This window comes from Meriones unguiculatus (genome assembly GCF_030254825.1).
Source record: "Meriones unguiculatus strain TT.TT164.6M chromosome 13 unlocalized genomic scaffold, Bangor_MerUng_6.1 Chr13_unordered_Scaffold_44, whole genome shotgun sequence".
Lineage (NCBI taxonomy): Eukaryota > Metazoa > Chordata > Mammalia > Rodentia > Muridae > Meriones > Meriones unguiculatus.
In genome coordinates, this window is record NW_026843651.1 from 3137805 (window position 1) to 3156420 (window position 18616).

General features: G+C 41.6%; 1 protein-coding gene across 1 annotated transcript in view; it reads left to right on the forward strand.

Moving 5' to 3' along the window:
- Window positions 1–6577: 6577 nt before the first annotated feature.
- Window positions 6578–18616, forward strand: part of LOC132651271 (zinc finger protein 556-like) — a 37886-nt gene continuing 25847 nt past the window's right edge. The window contains exons 1-2 of the mRNA XM_060376506.1: window positions 6578–6685; window positions 7799–8073. Of these exons, the coding sequence (XP_060232489.1) occupies window positions 6580–6685; window positions 7799–8073 (381 nt within the window). The 5' untranslated portion in view covers window positions 6578–6579. The remainder of the gene's footprint in view (window positions 6686–7798; window positions 8074–18616) is intronic.

Consider the following 18616-nt stretch of genomic DNA (forward strand, 5'->3'; position numbering starts at 1 on the left):
TTTTTTTAATAAAAATATTCCATTTTTTTATGTCATAATGTTTGCTTTAGGAGCTTCCATGAACAATTAACATTCTGGAAAGGTTTTGATATGATATATGTTTGAAAAAGTGTGTGGACAGTTCACAGTTGATTGGAAATTCTACTATACACCACAGCATCACAGTTAGAGGAATTCTGTCAAGAGCATTCATTCTTTTTGTCCTTGCCTGTGTATTCAGCATGCAAGAACGTTCTGACTGTGTAAGGATTACCAAAAATCTAAGCTTTGCTCTCTTTGTAGTTTACTAAGACTTTGAAGGAAAAAGACCTCAGTGATTTAGTTCAAAACTTGCAAATTGAGTCCACACTCCTTTGGGCTTAGAATTCTCTAACAGCCTGGGAACATTTACAAAGAAATGCTTCTTGAAAAATTTAGTGATAGTTACTACTTCCAGATATACTGAAAGCTGAAGGCTGCAGCAATTTTTTGATAGCTTTTTGTATAGTGCAGATGATTAAAAATACACACTTTCAGCTTTTCCTTATGTGATAAAGTTTATTTCTTTTTTGTTCTTGAAGCAATAGTCTCAGAACATAGAACATTCTTCTAAAACTTTAAATACTTTATTATTCTCCACCATTTTAATTTTTCCATGTCCTTCACCCTTTTTTAATGGTTTTTCTTGATTTTCTCTTTATAGTTTGGCCTCTTGGGGTGTGAAAATTATGCTTATAGTAAAAGTATAATTTATAGATAAATCAGGAAAAATTTTAAGCTATTATTTAATATTTTTATTTCAAATATTTTGCTTTATTTTTTATTATTTATTACAATTTATTCACTTTGTATCTCAGCTGTAGCCCCCACCTCCACCCCCATCCCAGTCTCCTCCCAGTCTGACTCACTCTTCATATACCCCTCACCTAGTTCACTGACTGGGGAGGACCTCCTCTTCTTCTATCTGAAGCTAGCTTATCAGGTCTCATCAGGGATGGCATCTTTCTCTGTGGCTTGGTAAGGCTGCATCCCCCATCCCCAGGGAGAGGTTATGAAAGGCTGACCACTGAGTCCATTTCAGAGAGATCCCCTGAACCCCTTTCTAGGGTACCCACTTGGAAATTGAGCAGCCTATGGGCTTCCTATGTACAGGGCTTCTAGGTTCTCTCCCTCCATGGTTGTTGGTTGGAGTATCAGTCTATGCAGGCCACCCTGGGACCAGGTTTTTTGGCTCTGTTAGTCTCCTTGTGAAGCACCTGTCCCTTCCAGCTCCTTTTATCTCCCCATTTTTCCATAATCTCTGCCCTCTGCTCAAAATTTGGCTATGAGTCTCAGTATCTCCTTCAAAACCCTGATGGGTAGAGTCTTTCAGTGGACCCCGTGGAAGCTCCTGTCCTGTTCCCTGTGTTCTGTTCCCTACTTCCAAAGTCTTATCCTGTTTGTCCTTCTAATCAAGGTTGTAGTCTCTCATAGGGTCCTCCTTGTTTTAGCTTCTTTAGTACTATACATTTTAGTATGTTCACCTTATATGGCTACTATATACTTATGTGAGTATATTACATATGTGTTTTTCTGCTTCTGGGATACCTCATTCATGATGATATTTTCTAGTTTCATCTATTTGCCTACAAATTTCATGATTTTCTTGTTTTTAATTGCTGAGTAGTATTCCGTTGTATAAATATGCCACAATTTCTATATCCATTCCTCTGTTGAGGGCCATCTAGGTTGTTTCCATATTCTGGCTATTAAGAAAATGCTATAAACATATGTCCTTGTTCTATATTTGAGCATCTTTTGGGTATATGCTCAGGAGTAGTAGAGCTGGATCTTGAGGTAGCACTAGTCGTAATTTTCTGAGAAAGTGCTGGATTGATTTCCAAAGTGGTTGTACAAAGGTACATTCCCACCGTCAATGAGGGTTCTCCTTTCTCCACAATATCTCTAGCATGTGTCATCCCTTGAGTTTTGATCTTAGCTATTCTGATGGGTGTAAGGTAAAATATCAGGGTAGTTTTGATTTCCCTGATGAATATGGACATTGAACATTTAGTTAAGTGTTTCTTTGCCATTCTATATTCCTCTACAGAGAATTCTCAGTTTAACTCTGTACACCATTTTTTTTTATTTGGATTACTTGGTTGCTTTTTAACTTCTTCAGATATTTATACATTCTGGATATTCGTTCTTTGTGAGATACAGGGTTGGTGAAGATCCTTTCCCAGTGTGTAGGCTATCCTTTTCTTCTAATGACAGTGTCCTTTGCTTTACAGAAGCTTTTCAGTTTCATGAGATCCCATTTATTGATTGTTGTTCTTAGAGCCTGTGCTGTTGGTGTTCTGTTCAGGAAGTTGTCTCCTGTGCCAATGAGGACAAGGCTCTTCCCCACTTTTTCTTCTAGCCAATTTAGTGTGTCTGGTTTTATATTGAGGTCTTTGATCCACTTGGACTTTAGTTTTGTGTAGGGCGCTAAATATGAATGTATTTGCATTGTTCTACATGTAGACATCCAGTTAGACCAGCACCATTTGTTGAAGATGCTGTCTTTTTTCCGTTATGTGGTTTTGGCTGGTTTGTCAAAAATCAAGTAACTGTAGGTGTATGGGTTTATTTCTTGATCTTCAATTTGAGTCCATTGAGCCACCATTCTGTTTCTATGCTAGTACCATGTGGTTTTTATTACTATTGCTCTGTAGTACAGGTTGAGATCAGGGATGGATATACCTCCAGACAATAGGTTGGTGTATAGGATCATTTTGGCAATTCTGAGTTTATTTGTTTTTTCATATGAAGTTGAGAATTTTTCTTTCAAGTTCCAGTTCTGGTGGTGCAGGCCAGTAGGATTTGCTGAAGGAGGCAGAGGCAGGTGTATCTGGAATTTGTTTGTTTTTGAGAGAAAATTTGCTTGTGTATCCTTGGATGTGTTGGACTCACTTTCTAGACCAGGCTGTCCTTAAAGTCACAGAGATCTGCTTACCTCTTCTTCCCTGAGTTCTGGAATTACAAGTGTGTGCCACCATGCCGAGATCCACAGATTGCGTTCTGAAACAGCCATGGCTATGTAGACATATCCTGTCTCTGATTGATTCCAAAAAGTTAGGCTATATCTCAAATAATGAATATTTTTCTAATATAATCTGACTGGTTTCAACAAAGCCTTTTGTTACATTTACTCATATCAAGAGAACTGTGGTAGCAATGACAATAAGAATATGGGAAGTCCATTCACAAAGGGAGAGAAATCCAGCAGCCATTTATCAGAGTCTTCATCACCTTTAAGTGCTAGGAGAAAGAAGGGGTAATGCAGTATCTTCACCCTCTGCATTATAATGACATCATTGGGAACTAGAGAGTTAGTGGTACTACTCCATTTTGACGCCAATTTTAATTCCTAGCACTTACATCAAGGGCTCAGAAGTGTATGTTTCCAAGTCCAGGATATCGAATGTAATCTTCTGGCATCCTAGAGGATAAGATAATGAAAATAGTGACAATACACACGCACATGTAATTTCCTAAAGTTTTCTTCTTCTATATGTTATTTTTTTCTTTAGAAATTAAAATTGATTTATTTTAGGTACATAAGTTTTGTCAGACCCTGTTGTGTAAGACCCTAGTTGTGTAAAAATGGCAAGAGTGAGTTTTCTCCGATTTTCTGTGTTCTTTCATCTGGACATTCTTACTTTCCTTTTCCTTCACTAAAGACACTATCATCTGATTCTTGTAACTATTTTTGACTGAATTCTACAACCTAGAGAAGTTTCTAAGGATTGTTGACTCAGGCAGCCAGTGTGTCCTTCAGTCTTGTAACAGTTTACATACTGACCTTGACTGCTCTTAAGTGTTTCTTGGTGTTGACAAGGCATGATTTCTTTTATGATATAATATATTTAAAATATATGTTTGCACAATTTAAAAATCTTCACAGAAATGCAAAACCATTAGTATATAAGATGCTGTCACTGATAATGGAAACAAAATGATGTTGGTGATTGCTAGAGGACCTGCCGGGGCAGAAGGCCCTGGCCTTGATTCTCATCATCACAGAACAGCCAACAGACAGGCTGGTAATGCATAAGGAGCACTGTTAAACAAACTGTTGATACTGAGGAGTTGTTGCAGAACCTCAGTTGGGGAACTCTGAATATAATTTTGTAGTATGACAATTCCAGATAGCCTCTGAGCTTGGTGTGTAACAGTGGACTCACTTTCTCAGTGGGATTCTCTCTTTGCCTGATCTGGGGAACCTCAGATCCTATAAGGAGCATCACATAGCCTTAAGTGAAGATTACAGGCCTGTCCTTTTCCTGATAAGAAACCTGTTCAGCAAGCACCTGTGGATTCCTGAAAATACTCCACCCTATCGTAAGGAGATCTTACCTGGAGATGTTCCCCCATGAATAGGATCATTAATTAACATATTCTCCTTGTAATAGTACTGTGATACTACATGCAAATGAGGTACTGTACCACAATATGTAAATCAACTATCCCTAGTATCTCTATTCCCAGGCAATCAAACACATGTACCCTTTAAGCCCCTCTCATGGCCCAAGGTTTATAAATCCTTGATATCACACGACAAAATGACAAAATTGTGTTTCATGATATAATCAGCTTTCCACCATGGCTACTTGAAATTTGTCAGTCATTTATCCTGGGGGGATGGAGTACTCCCCTCCTCTCTGGAGATTTGCCATTGAATTCCCAGGGCTTGGCCGCCAGCTCTGGTGGCTGGATAGTGCAGTATATCCACAAACTCTCCTGACCTCAGGTGAAGCACCTACTGGGCTGAGACCTGCCTTTCAGTCCAAGAGGCCTGCACCTTACTGTATCTGCCTCCTGGCTTGCTGGACCTGAGCCTGGCCAGGCCTGTGATTTTTCTGCAATCCCACACCACTGATCTTAATACAGCAGCTTATCCAAAGAGATGGAACACTTCCACATAATCACAGGCACTGATGTGTAATACCGAAAACCTCATTTTAAAAAGCTAACTAACACCTGTTGTAAACCTCATTTCCATCTCCCACAGTGAGACCATGTGCCTGGCCTAGAGCACATGCCTTGAGCTTGAACTAGTTTTCTCCCTTGAAAAGACTTAAGTTGTTTTACAGAGAAATGGTACCTATGGTCTCAGGATCCCTCTGTTGACCAAATGCTTAGCAACCACAAGAAAATCTGAGTCCCATCTTCACCAATGCTTGAACTGAGGTGTGGTGCTGCACCCCTGGAATCCAAGCACCCAGGAGTTAGAGGCAAGATGATTGGATCAAGGTCATTTTAGTTTATATGTGATTTTAAAAGACAATACAGATGGGAGATCCTGTCACACACACACACACACAAACCTATCCTTTCCCCCTCTCACTTTCCTCTCTCTCTCTCTCTCTCTCTCTCTCTCTCTCTCTCTCTGTGTGTGTGTGTGTGTGTGTGTGTTTACAGAGCAATGTGGGTCCTCACGGAGGCCAGAAGAGGGTGTCAGATCACTTGGATCTGGTGTTACAGACCATTGGGAGTAGCCCAATATGAATGCTGGAAGCTAAATTCAATTCACTGGCAGGGCAAGAAGTCCTCTTAACTGCTGAGCTATCTCTCCAGTCCCGATTTTTAGCCTGTAATTTGTGACACTCATTTTCCTGTGGAGTTTGTGAAAACATACTCCAGTCAAAACAAGCGATACAGAAGGGAAACACTAGTCACAGATTGGCAGTAGAATACATTTATGTCTCCAGCAAAATCTTACGTTTTAACTTTGGGTATATATCATGTGTGCATGGTATCTTAGTTACTTTTCTACTTATGTGATTGAAGAGTTTAAGTTAGCTTGGGTGACTCCATTTTGAAAGGAGAAGCCACAGAGGGAGACAATGCAGCCACTCCTGATGAAACCTAATAGACTAGGATCAGAAGGAAGGAAAAGAAGACCTCCCTTATCAGTGGACTTGGGGAGGGGCATGTGTGGAGAAGGGGAGAGGAAGGGAGGAATTGGGAAGGGAGGGCGGAGAGAGCTACATGGGGGATACAAAATGAATAGTGTAATTAATAAAAAAATTTAAAAAAAGTCCCCCTCCAAAAGAAGGCAGAGTGGTATTCATGTAAAAAAAAAATATTGTCTGTGTCTCACTCCCAGGGACATAATCAAAGGTGCAGAGACCCAAGGACAAGCTACCAGGGACAGGACTTTTTACTGTAGTAGCAGGAGCAGCTTAAGTGTGTTGACTTCGTGGACAAGGGGCGGGGCAATGACGTCACAAAGCTCCTGCTCCCTATGACGGTATGGCGTGGCAGAGAGATTTACAGACACGGAGAGCAGGGGAAAGGCTGTGTGGGGTCTGAGGACAAAGAGGTTTCCCGCGCCTACTTCCACGCTCCTCGCCAAGCCAAATGGTGGTAATCCTAAGGAACACATGCAAATGATGCTGGCAACGGCACGCAGCGGATTCTGGGATTTGTAGGCGACTCTGGGGCCACGGTCCAGGCAACAGAGAGGGAGAGAAGCAGGCTCGTGACTACAAACAATCCCAGTATGCATGGCGCCGCCTGGACGCCATTTTTGTAGTTCTAGTATACAATCCCAGAAGTCCTTGCTCCGAAGCCATGTTTGTAGTTCTCGCGCCTCTGAGTCTCTGCCGCGATTCATCTTGGGACTCTTGGGACTTCCGTGACCAGCAAGAGCTCCGAAGTGAGAAACGAAGGGATAAAGGTCTGTCTGTGAGTAGAGGGTTTGTGTTTACAGCCCCGTGGGCCAGGGAGATGGCAGGGAGGCCTCTGTGCCTCCAAGCCAGAAAGTCTGCAGGGCGGATCTGGAAGCGAAGCCCTAAGGGGCGGGACTTCCGCCAGAGACGCGCTGCTACTCGGAACGGTTTTCCCAGGTCAGCAATCTTCTTATCCCAAGCAGTTATGAAATCATAGTCCTGCTCACACGTGGGGTGGTGGCGGGGAGGAAGGGGAGTAGGAGGGATTTGGGGGTTCCCCGCCTCCCTCCCCTCTCCACTCCTCGCCTTCCATCCATCTGCCTGGAGTCCCCGAGCTGCTGGTGCGGGGGCAGAACTGTAGGCAGGGGGATGGCGGGACAAGAAGACGCACAGTCGTCCGCTCCCTCCAGGCCTGCATGCTTCCTGGGGGAGATGGGTGCACCCGGTCCTGGGTGAGGCTGTGCACGACCCTGTATTGGTTGTTCTGGCGCCCTCTTTTGGCCCGCAGGTGCACGAGCAGGGACGACCCTATAAATAATGTTTAGGGGGCTGGGGGTTGAGTAGGTAAGGTGCACTAGGCTTACTTGTTAGGATGCTGGGGACTCAATGCAGAAGGATCTGGCCACCTCTGCTGTTCTAAAGGCATATACATATGGGCAAAGAGAAAAAGTAAGAGATGGAGGAGGAAGAAGAGGGAAGGAAGGAAGGAGAGAGAGACGGAGAGAGAGAGAGGGAGGGAGGGAGGAAGGAAAGAAGGAAGGAAGGAAGGAAGAAAGAAAGAAAGGGAGAAAGGAAGAAAGAAAGAAAGATTTGTGTGGTTGTGCAGAAAAACAGCCAGCTAATTGAAACTTGGGTACTATTTGCTGTTGATTTGCTGAATTTGAACCAACATACACAGGTAAAAGTGCAGGTATTCTGTAGTCATATAAGAAACTGAAGTTTTTTCACATGGTAAATAAATTATTTTCAACCAGAAGGAAGGTGTAGAACATGGCAAACCAACACATTTTATTTTGAGTCCCTATCAGATAGGAATGACTTGATGAACCTTTTCAGAGGAAGCTTCTCATATTCGAAAACAAGAGCTATCACTGGCTTAATGAACTTTCTGTCTTCTACAGCCTCCCAGTACCCAGGAGATTTTTACTTCCATAAATTCTGGATTGACAGGTTTAATTGCTCACCTCCTGCTTTGCTATGTGAAAATCATGACCCATACCCAATTTCTGTAGAGATTAAACCAGAAGAAAATGATGTGGTGACCGTTTCTGAGCCCAGCTATTCCATATGGTATGCAGTTTATGTAGTGGCCCGTGCCCTCCATAGAACTCTGTTGAGCAAAATTGAAATGGGACCTAAAGCATACAGAAACATGGACCGGCTTCTTCCATGCCAGGTAAGCCTCACTGGTAAGCAAGGGTAGCCTCAGGATCTTATATTATTGGTAGTAATTCACTGTTATCAAGCCAATAAAACATTTTCACCTTATAGTTGAAAGTACAAATTAAAATAGAAAAAGGTTCTGACAACGTGTATGTGTATATATCTGTATCTTAAATGATTTGGAGACTGAAAGCACTCATTTGAAGACATTTAATTTGAATGTCTTTCAACAAATGTTTTCCTAGTGTGAGATGAAATTCTGTAAGATATATGTGTAAATATGTAAAAATATGGCAAGTTCAATAACCAAAATTTTTATGATTTCATGGAATATGTCCAGTGCCATAAGATATATATACGAGAGGACTGTATCCAAAGCAACCATTTCACATAAAATAGAATCTATATTTATGGCAAAAAAAAAAAACATAAAAAGATTCTTTTGTGGACAATAAATAGCCTGTCTTAGAGTCAGAAAAAAAAATTCTGCTCAGTTCCCTTTCTTCATCCACTTCTGCTGTCTATTCTGTTTTTTATTCTGGGCGACATTCTGGCACCCTCCTGTGGACCCTCCTTGTTATTTAGCTTCTTTAGGTCTGTGGATTGTAGTACGGTTATCCTGTATTATAGGTCTAATATCTGCTCATAAGTGAGTATATACTCTGTGTTTCTGTCTGTGTCTGTGCTACCTCACTCAGGATGATTTTTTCTAGTTCAATCCATTTGCCTGCAGTTTCCATGAATTATTATTTTTAATAACTGATTAGTATTCCATTGTGTAAATGTACCAGAAGTACTTTATCCATTCTTCTAGATTTGAGGGACACCTAGGTTGTTTCCAGTTTCTAGCTGTTATGAATAAAAAGCTATGAACATAGCAGAACAAATGTTCTTGTTCTATAATGGAACATCTTTTAGATATATTCCCTGGAGTGATATAGGTGGGTCTGGAGGTAGAACTATTCCCAATTTTATGCGAATGCACCAGATTGATTTCCAGAGAAATTGTACAAGTTTGCACTCCCATCAGCAGTGGAGGAATGTTCCCTTTTTACCACATCCTCACCAGCATATTTTGTCACTTGAGTTTTTTATCTTAGCCAATCGAGTGGTGTAAGATGGAATCCTTGAGTCATTTTGATTTCTGTTTGTCTGATGACTAAGGACGTTGATGATTTCCTTTAGTGCTTCTCAGCTATTCGAGATTCCTCTGTGGTGAATTCTCAGTTTAGCTCTGAACCTCATTTTTAAATTGGATTAGTTGATTTGTTGGTGTTTAATTTCTTAAGTTCTTTGTATATTTTTAATTTTTAATGCTCTGTCTGTAGGATTGGTGTTGCTATTTTCCCAATTTGTTGGCTGCCATTTTGTTCTTTTGATCATGTCCTTTGACTTACAGAAGCTTTTCAGTTTCTTGAGATCCCATTTATTAATCGTTGATCTCAGAGCCTGTGCTGATTTGTTCTATTGTCTCCCATGTTAATGAGTTCCAGACTTTTTTCTACCTTGTCTTCTAAATGATTTAGAGTCTCTGGTTTTATGTTGAGGTCTTTGATCCACTTGGACTTGAGTTTCTGCATGGTGATACAAAGGGGTCAATTTGCATTTTTCTACAGGCAGACATCTAGTTAGATCACCACTATTTGTTGAAGATGCTGTCATTTTTCCATTGTATGGCTTTGTCTTTGATGAAAGTAAAGTTTTAGTAGGAGTGTGGGTTTATTTCTGTGTCCTTATTCCAATTGTACAGGATTTGTCTTCTCTCAAGGGTGTTTTTTGGTTCTCTGACCATTATTTCTTACCTTTTTCAGACCCATGAGACTTTGGGTATTTGTGGGCACCTCGTGCAAAAACAGCCAATGTGAAGGTATTTGGGGGAAATCCTAATAAAAAAACCTATTGTTTTCCTGAGCATATCTTAAATGATAATATAGGAACCGTATGCTGAGATTTGGTTGACCTCACTGTTTGTCCTTGTGAAATATTGAAGACTCTGGAAATCAAGGCAGGTCCAACATGGCTCCTGTTATCATGCTTTGCCATACTTGATTCACTTTAGGACACCATCCTGGAGAATTTACTCTTTTCCATCTTCTTTGGAGAGGTGCACCAGCTTGGGTGACCCATCAAAAAGGAATTCACCAATTCCATTTTGATAACTACGTTTCCTCAGTAGGAAACAAATAGCTGCTGGGTTATAACATTCATTTTGGTTTGAGAAGATACTGGGATTGTAAGAAAGGAACTTTGGGACCTAGAAAATCATAGCTACACTGAGAATTTGCTGTGATGAATGAGAGGGGGAAAAAAGCAACAATACCAAGTTACATTGATGCTTTCTGTTGTGTATTTTGGAAGATGTCACATTATTTAAACATTTTGTATGATCGTGGTGAAAGCCAAGCAGTTCCTACTTCCAGGATAATAACAGACATTTTCCTGGCTGGTTCAGTGATGTCAAGCACACATCAGGCAGTGTTCATGTTCTTGGAACAGTTGGAGATGCTTCACTATCATTTGGAGCTAGCTGGAAGGTAGGGGTACTGATGGTATTCTGGGTTTAGGCTGAGCACAGTTTGGGAGAATGTGAAGATTGGCAGGAAGAGCTGAGCTGCATGTCTACTTCTGTGGCTGCTGAGAGTGATGCTACTCTCACAAGCACAAGTCACCCTCACTGACTCACCTGGACAGTCTACCATGCAGAGTGATTATTGGGCTAAAGACTATAATTTTATTTGAATTCCACTATAACACTGGTCAGTGGGCAGCCTCACTGATGGTCTGGTTCATACTGGCCAATTTGGTACATGATGATGGTCATTGTATCAAAGGTTCTTATACTTCATGATAGGTGCATGTGTTCTGGGTGCTAGCTAGTGAGTTTTTGGCAGCGTAGGCTCTTCAGAAATTATGATTTTGTCAGACATGGGAAAAGAATAATGCTGTATTTTTTTGAGTGTGTGAAAGTGGTGCATGTAGGGGAGAGTCCTTTTAGAAAACCTTCCACATGTTCCTCAGAATATGAATTTTCACCAGAGATGAAATTGAGTAATAGGAATAACATCATCATTTGCTATTTAAACTACACTAAATAATATGATAGTCTTTTAAGAGGCCATGACTGAAGACATATGCATCCTCAGATATTCCTCAATAAATGGAGATCAGTGGGAATTTGCTCTCATTTGATACCAATCAGGAGCCAGAACCAAATCCCTGGCCAATTTTTTATCTATATATGGGCCATTAAAATGAAAATGAAACAAAACTTGTTCAAAACTACATCTGGACTTGGAACCCTTGTTATTTGAGAAGGAATGAAGTGGTCCTCAAGTGTGTGTGTGTGTGTGTGTGTGTGTGTGTGTGTTTGTCCATTTACACATCCGGGAATGGCTTGTTTGGTCTTTATCCTTTGTATCAAAGTTGCTGCACCTTGCCCCTTTATGTACCTGGGTGGGTACACCTGATCACCCTATGTGTTATCACCTGTGGGATCATAACTGCCACAGCACTGCAGAAAACTCAGAAACACAAAACCAGCCCAAAGCACAGCCATGTTTTCCTCCAAGAGTGAAGTAGTGTCATGTACACTATTTGCTTTTTTTGTGTGTGACCAGAGGAGAGGAACTGAAATTGTTGTGCATGTATAATACAGGTCAATTACTTGTTTGTATTAAAATTTGGAATAAATTCTCTCAGGCTTTTTTTTTTTTTCTAAATTAAGGGAAAACCTGTGTCTTCCATAGCCTGCAGCAACAACTTTTAGAGGTTGAATACAGGTGCAGGGGCCCAGGTAAACGCCTTAGCATCCCCCTCCCCTCCACTCCGTTGAGCTTAATTCTGGCACAGGGTCCCTCCATGCTTAGGGCGGAATAAGGCCATTATCGTTCAGTGGTTCATCCAGCGATGCCACAGGACTAGAGGATGTGGGTACTCAAGACAGTTCTGTCTTTACTAAATTAAAATATATAGTATTAAAATTATCACATATATAAATCTAGCTATTAGGTGCAGGAGCGCTCTGTCTTCATGGACACGTGCGCATCACCAGAGGGAATCAGACATTTGTGCACCACCCTGTTGTCCCTGGGGATCCAACCTGGCACCTGGGAAAGAAATAGGGATTCTGTGTCCCTGTCTGTCCTGGACTCGCTTTCTGGAGCACGCTGGTCTGGAACACACTGAGACCCGCCTGCCCCTGCCTCCCCAGTGCTGGGATCCCAGGTGTATGTCACTGCGCCGCCTTTTGTTGTTGATGTTGTTTTTTAATCTTTAAAAATACGCATCAGGGTGAGCCCATTTCTGCCTTCCCGAGAGAGCAGCGTTGCTTTGACTGGGAGGGCCGCAATTCCAAAAAAGGGGGGCCGAGAACCCAGGATTCCTTTTCCATAGACCAGCTGGACGGCCTCTGAGCAGGAGAATTCAAACTGCACATTCTTCCTCTACACCAGCGACTTCCAGCAGCTGGTGTTTACTTCCATTACCAGTGGGCGGGTTGATGACGTCTCGGAGATGCTCCTAGAAAGGTCTTGATTATTAAATGCTGTGTGCCCTGGTCGGCCGGTAACTTCCCAGTCAGGGGCCTCTGCAGCGGTGGTAAACGGGGCGACTTCCTGTCCAGGTTGCCAATTGTATTTCTGCGCCTGCATCATGTTACAGCTTGGCCATAAGCTGAGATGACTGCAAACAATCCCAGAAGTCTTTGCTCTGCAGCCCGCCATGTTTGTAGTTCTCATTGAGGAGACATGCTTGTAGTTCTCACAGAAGCTTGCTGTGGGCACAATGCACTCTGGGATTGTTTGTAGTTCCCTGACTTTGGTGAGCCCTGTATTGATCAACAAAAGGGGTAAATGGCTCCTGTGCTTTGCCGCTTTGTGTTTACAGTTCAGAAACGTGGTGGCCCGGGAGATAGTGGGGAGGCGACCGAGCCAATGTCCTAACTGCTGAGTCATCTTCCCAGCCTTTTGTTTATGTCTCAGGAATGCCTCGGAGTGAATATTCTCATAGTTTAAAAACCATTGACAATGGAAAATGCATCACCTACCCAATTTCTCATCTGCACTCATTCAATTTAAAGCCGAACAGTACACACCATGAGCATTTAAAAATTTGCATGTATCTATGCGGTGTCCTGTGACAATCCATTGTGTCTGCAGTGCTCCTGTTGTGCAAAAGGCCTTCTTTGGGAGTCTGAGGACACCTGCACTCATTGCATAGACCCTTCTGGCCTCAAACTCATAGAGACCTGCTGCCTGAGCTTCCCTCTTTGCTAGCTCTTCAGTCTTTTACAGTTCAGGGGAACATCCACTGACACTTGTGAGGAGACATGGACTAGAGAATGCATTAGCAGGGCTATGGGTCCCTGTGAGTCAGGATGGCAATTTCACCACTCATACTGAGTTCCAGGGCAACAGAATTTCTTAATCTATAGACAGATTTGGGATTCACAGTGTGACTGTCTTAAGCTAGTGGTATACAAATAACACAGAACTCAGGTTCATTCTGGCCTTTTCAGATGCAGTTTGTTTGTATTGAAGGAACTGAGGATGGCAGGGGTGGCTCCATTTTATTTCTCAGACTCTATCTTAAGTTGAATGACCTTGGAATGATTTGGTCACCACCTTTGGGTTCCAAAAAGGGCCACATGGCCCTCCACCCCTGCAGGTTTTGTGGATACCACAAAATGTGTAAATAGATAATTATAACCAGGCCTCTACCCCACATGTTATCATAAATGCCACAGAATGTGTTAGTGGATCCTCCACTCCACCCAGCTGGCTATCATAGAGATTGCTATCTGTAGGTTTGGCCAGGTGGCTTGGAACAATTAACCAAAAGGTTGCTGAACCTCCTACCCAAAACTTATTCTTCTCTGTAGCTCTAAGGCTTGGAATCCCCCGCTTGCCATTTTTTCCTTTAAAAAGTCTGCCTCCCTGAGATTCAGAGCCTCAGTTTCTAACCTGCTATGTTGGGGAAGATTGGCGGCCTGAGATTTAGCTTGAATAAAGATCCTTCTGTGATTTTCAATGGACTGGACTCCTAGTGGTCTTTTGGTATCTCTCAGATCGGGCACAACATACCTACCTTGTCCTCATAGAAAACTGGGTACCCTCTCACCCTTTACAGATAGGGGTGCATCTGTCCCCTCCAAGATCCAAAGATCATAGAAAACTGGGTATTCTGTCACCCTTTACATATAGGGGCACATCTTTGGTCACTCAGATAGGTAACTGTCTAGGAAAGAAATAGTCCGAGATAATCATTCTGGAAAATTTTGGTAAAGTCTGCCTCTGTAGCAAGAGGTAGGTGAGGTCTGCCCCCACAGCTAGTAAAGAGGTCATTAACAAATTCCACTCCCAGCCTTTTGGATTGAATGCAGATAGTTTATCTTCTGCACTGAGAAGAGGCCTTTGCATGTTTAACATTCCTGGTTTCCCTAGTGATCTGTGGGTACAAGGACCTTTGTGGTTCAACATCCTGTTGTTCAAAGTGGAGTTTTCCTGAAAGTAGGATAATTAGCATCAAACAAGGATGAGCTCCCTAATTGCTTTTCCAATACAATATGGTCAGTCCTGAAACCATATATACACAATCAACAGAAAGGGACTCAGCAAGTTTTCTTCAAATATTTGAGCATACTTATTCACCCATACTTAGCATGGAAGAACTCGCCTGGGAAGAATAAGAAGGGATAGAGAGAGGACAAGAAATGAGTAAAGCAATGTAATATATTTTAATTAAAATATATAAAAATACATTTTAAATTAGAACATGGCTAAAGAGATAGTTTAGCAGTTAAAAAACAATGGATATTGGTACAGAAGATAGAGGTTCCATCTCCAGAAACCACATGGTAGCTAGCCATTTGCTCTAATTCCAGACAATGTCATCTCCTGCCATCTTCTGGCTTCTGTTGTTACTGAACATAGACACACGCAGAAAAACACCCATGTATATAAAATAAAAATAAAGCTTAAAATTGTAGTAATCTCTACAGAGATATCACAGCAGTGAGACAGACAGCAGCCAGGGCTAGTTAAAACGAACTCTTTCTACTTCTGTATGAAAGTAGCTGCAGCATTCCTCTGAACCAGCCATCTCATAGGCAAAAACAGGCTCATTGTGAAGTTAGACTAGCTCAGCAAAGCTGCTCCTCTAAGAATAGTGTCCATGGTGCTGATAGGTGACTTCCTTAATATTTTCTGAATCTGTATTCTCTGTCTTTGTATGTGTGAGAAAATGGCCTTGATACTTCTATCTGTGAAATCATACAACATGATTGACAGGTAGCGCTGGCCTCATGCAAATGATTTCTACTGTCCCTTATTTTCATCTAAGACCTTGTGGTACAAGATGAATATTCCAGAGGCATTTCTGTCCACTTTTATAATTTACATATGTTTCTGCATGACTTTGAGCTAAGATGCATTTAAATATATCTCCTTATACACTACCACCATGTTAAGAAAATGATTTAACTTAGCATGCTTTAACACAGGCAAACCTATAATTGAACTTTTCCAGATTCCCTAAGTAAAACATCAAAGCTTCCTTTATTAAAGAAAATCATGCTTTGGAAAAGACTCCCATGCTCTCCTTTCCTGCCACAGGAAAAAAAAAATCTTTCTCAGCTCTTCTGTTTTCACTGTTATGATGGCTATTCTAGGCAGTCAAATTGACTATATGTCTGGAATTAACTAAAACCCAAACTGTTGTGAAGTAGAAAAACTCTTCAATCTAGATCTAGATTTTTGATGTGATAAAACCCACCTTTAATCTCATCCACAGTCTCTGATGGTAACATACATACATATACACACACACTCACAATACATACATATAATATTGGAGATGGCAGCTCTTTTTCTTTGTCTCCTGGCCCTACCTCTGTCTAGCAAGCTCATTTTTTTAAACCTGGCTTTAAAGCTTATTTTTTAAGAATTATGGTATATACTGAAGACCATCTGAGACATCCAGCTACATTGGCTGAACCATTACTGTATTTTTGTTTTGTTTTGTTTTTAAGCAAAATCCAAAACATGATGTCACCAATAAAGATGCTGGAGTCAGATACCTGGGTGAAAACTTACTATCCCAGGGAGGCAGAGAAAGTACCCAGCCTACCTTCCTACTCAGCCAAAGGCTCAGAAAACAAAACAAAACAAAAACTACTTCTCCTTCCATGCTTTTTAAAAATCCTCTCAAACTGAATGTCCCTACATTCTATTTCATGTGAATCTTTCCCAACTGGATGCTTGCTTGGCCTGTTGACCTATGGTTGAGTTTATCTAAGCCTGTTTCAACAGAGAGCTTGTGGATTAAAGGTATATGCTTACACTAAACCACTACAACTAGAGACAGATTTTTCCAGGATACCATCTCAGGGTTCACAGTATAACTAAATAATCCTGTAACATGGGTTCTTCAACTTCCCATTGGTATACAGGCATTGTTGGACCAGTTGGAACACAGCCTGTGAGCCATTGTAAAAAACCCACTTTCTACATATGTACATTCATTCCATTTGTTCTGTTCAGCTAGAGAATCTTTACTAATACAGATGTTTTGTTTTGTTTCCCTTCCCATTTGCCTATGGCTGCTAAAAACCCTGCTCCACAAAGTTTGCCATCTGTTAACTGTTTTTCTCTCAGGGTGTTCACAGGTACCAGGTGAAATGTAGGTGCAGTTATCTGAGCCCAGTATGAAGCCACAAAACACAAATCTTGTTTCTTGAAATTTCTCTGATAGGGAAGGTCCTCCTCCCCTTTCATCTGACCCTAGCCTATCATCAGATCTGGCTGTATTGTCTTCCTCTATGGCCTGCTCCCCATTTAGGAGGAGGTGATCAAAGAGCTAGCCACTGAGTCATGTCAGAGACAGTCCCTGTTCCCATTACTATGGATCCCACATGGATACTGAGCTACCATGGGCTACATCTGTGATGAAGTTCTGGGTTATCTCCATGCACGGTCCTTGGTTGGAGAATCAGTCTCAGAAAAGACAGATGGAGTGGGGCATGGATGGAAATGAGGGAAGGATGATGAGACTGGGAGGGATTGAGTGAGGGGGTTACAGCTGGGATACTAAGTGAATAAACTTTAATTAATATAAAAAATAAATATATTCTTTACATTAAGAAATGAAATATATAAGGAACACACAGTCCCAACCAAAATTCTGCTATCAGCTTTTATACTTTTTGCCAAGCGTGCATTTTGCATTTATTACAAAACACAATTCATATTGTTCTCTGAGAAGACTATATAACTCCTGTGAGAGTCATTTATAAGATCTAATAAATTCCTTTGTAGTACTTGTAAATCACTATAAACTAGACATTCCACCAAAGATGAATATGATTTAGCACAACTTAAGAATACTGCAATCATTTTGTCAGAATTTTTTAATTGTACTGAATATGTTCTCTAGATATGTTAATCATCTCACAAGAATGGGGTTCTTGGAGTATGTGATTCCTACCTTTTATATTTTAGGTTTAAAAGCTTTGGTAGTAATATACATATATACATATATACATATATATACACATATATAAATATATACATAGGTATATATGTGTATATATGTATATTATATATGTACACATGTATATATGTATATATATATATATATATATATATTATATATGTATATTACCGCCAAAGCTTTTAAACACCATGGCAATTTAATAGAGAAGTCACCTTGATTTGTATTTTGTTCCTTAATTATAAAATGTATGAATAATTAAAAACGTTCTCCTTACCTGTTAATTATTCTAGGACCCCTTCCATTTGTCGGACAGATGGGTATCTCCACTGCAGTTGAGTAATGGGCTATAGAAGCCTGATTCTCCAGGAGGAAGAAGCAGAAGCACCCTACTGAGTGCTGTGGGGGAGCTCAGGCAGGCCCTGAGAGCTTGAGTTGGGGAGCCTAGGGTTTCCTCCCACAGAGGGGAGCAAGTAGTGGCTGAGTGGCCAGGGTGGGAAGGCTAGGCGGTCCCAAGGCTGTTCTGAGGCTGGGTGTGCAGGCAGATGTGTAGACTATAGGAGGACATGCATTAGCGCTGCTGAAATGTGAATCTGCAGATCTGGCGAAGACTCAGTCCTGGACTGGAAGCCGGGGTCAGGGACTACTGGGCTGTGTACCTTCTGCACATTCTAACCCTAAGGGAGACATCCTAACCATAAGGAAGGGGCTCCTGTCACTCAAGTCTCTCTGTCCAATCAGGGCCTCCGGCCGGACCCCCCAGTAATGAGATGGGGCGTGTCTTTCCAGAAAGCTTTTCTGCTGGTTCAGCTCCGAAATCGCGGCATGGTGAGTTCGGGGAGGAGAAGGTGGCTGATCGGTGGGAGCTGGTGTTTGGGGTCTCTTCCAAGACTGGTTGGTCAATGGCGGCCCCTGGGGAGGGACCTTGTGGTCCTCGATACTCGCTGGACCCAGTGGTTGCAACTGAGTCACTCCAGTGCAGGAGCCGCATCTGCGCAGAGCATTTGCAGCAGGGGTTTGTGGGCAGAATCACCCTTGTGGCTGGATGCAAAAGTCGGAGTACATCAGTT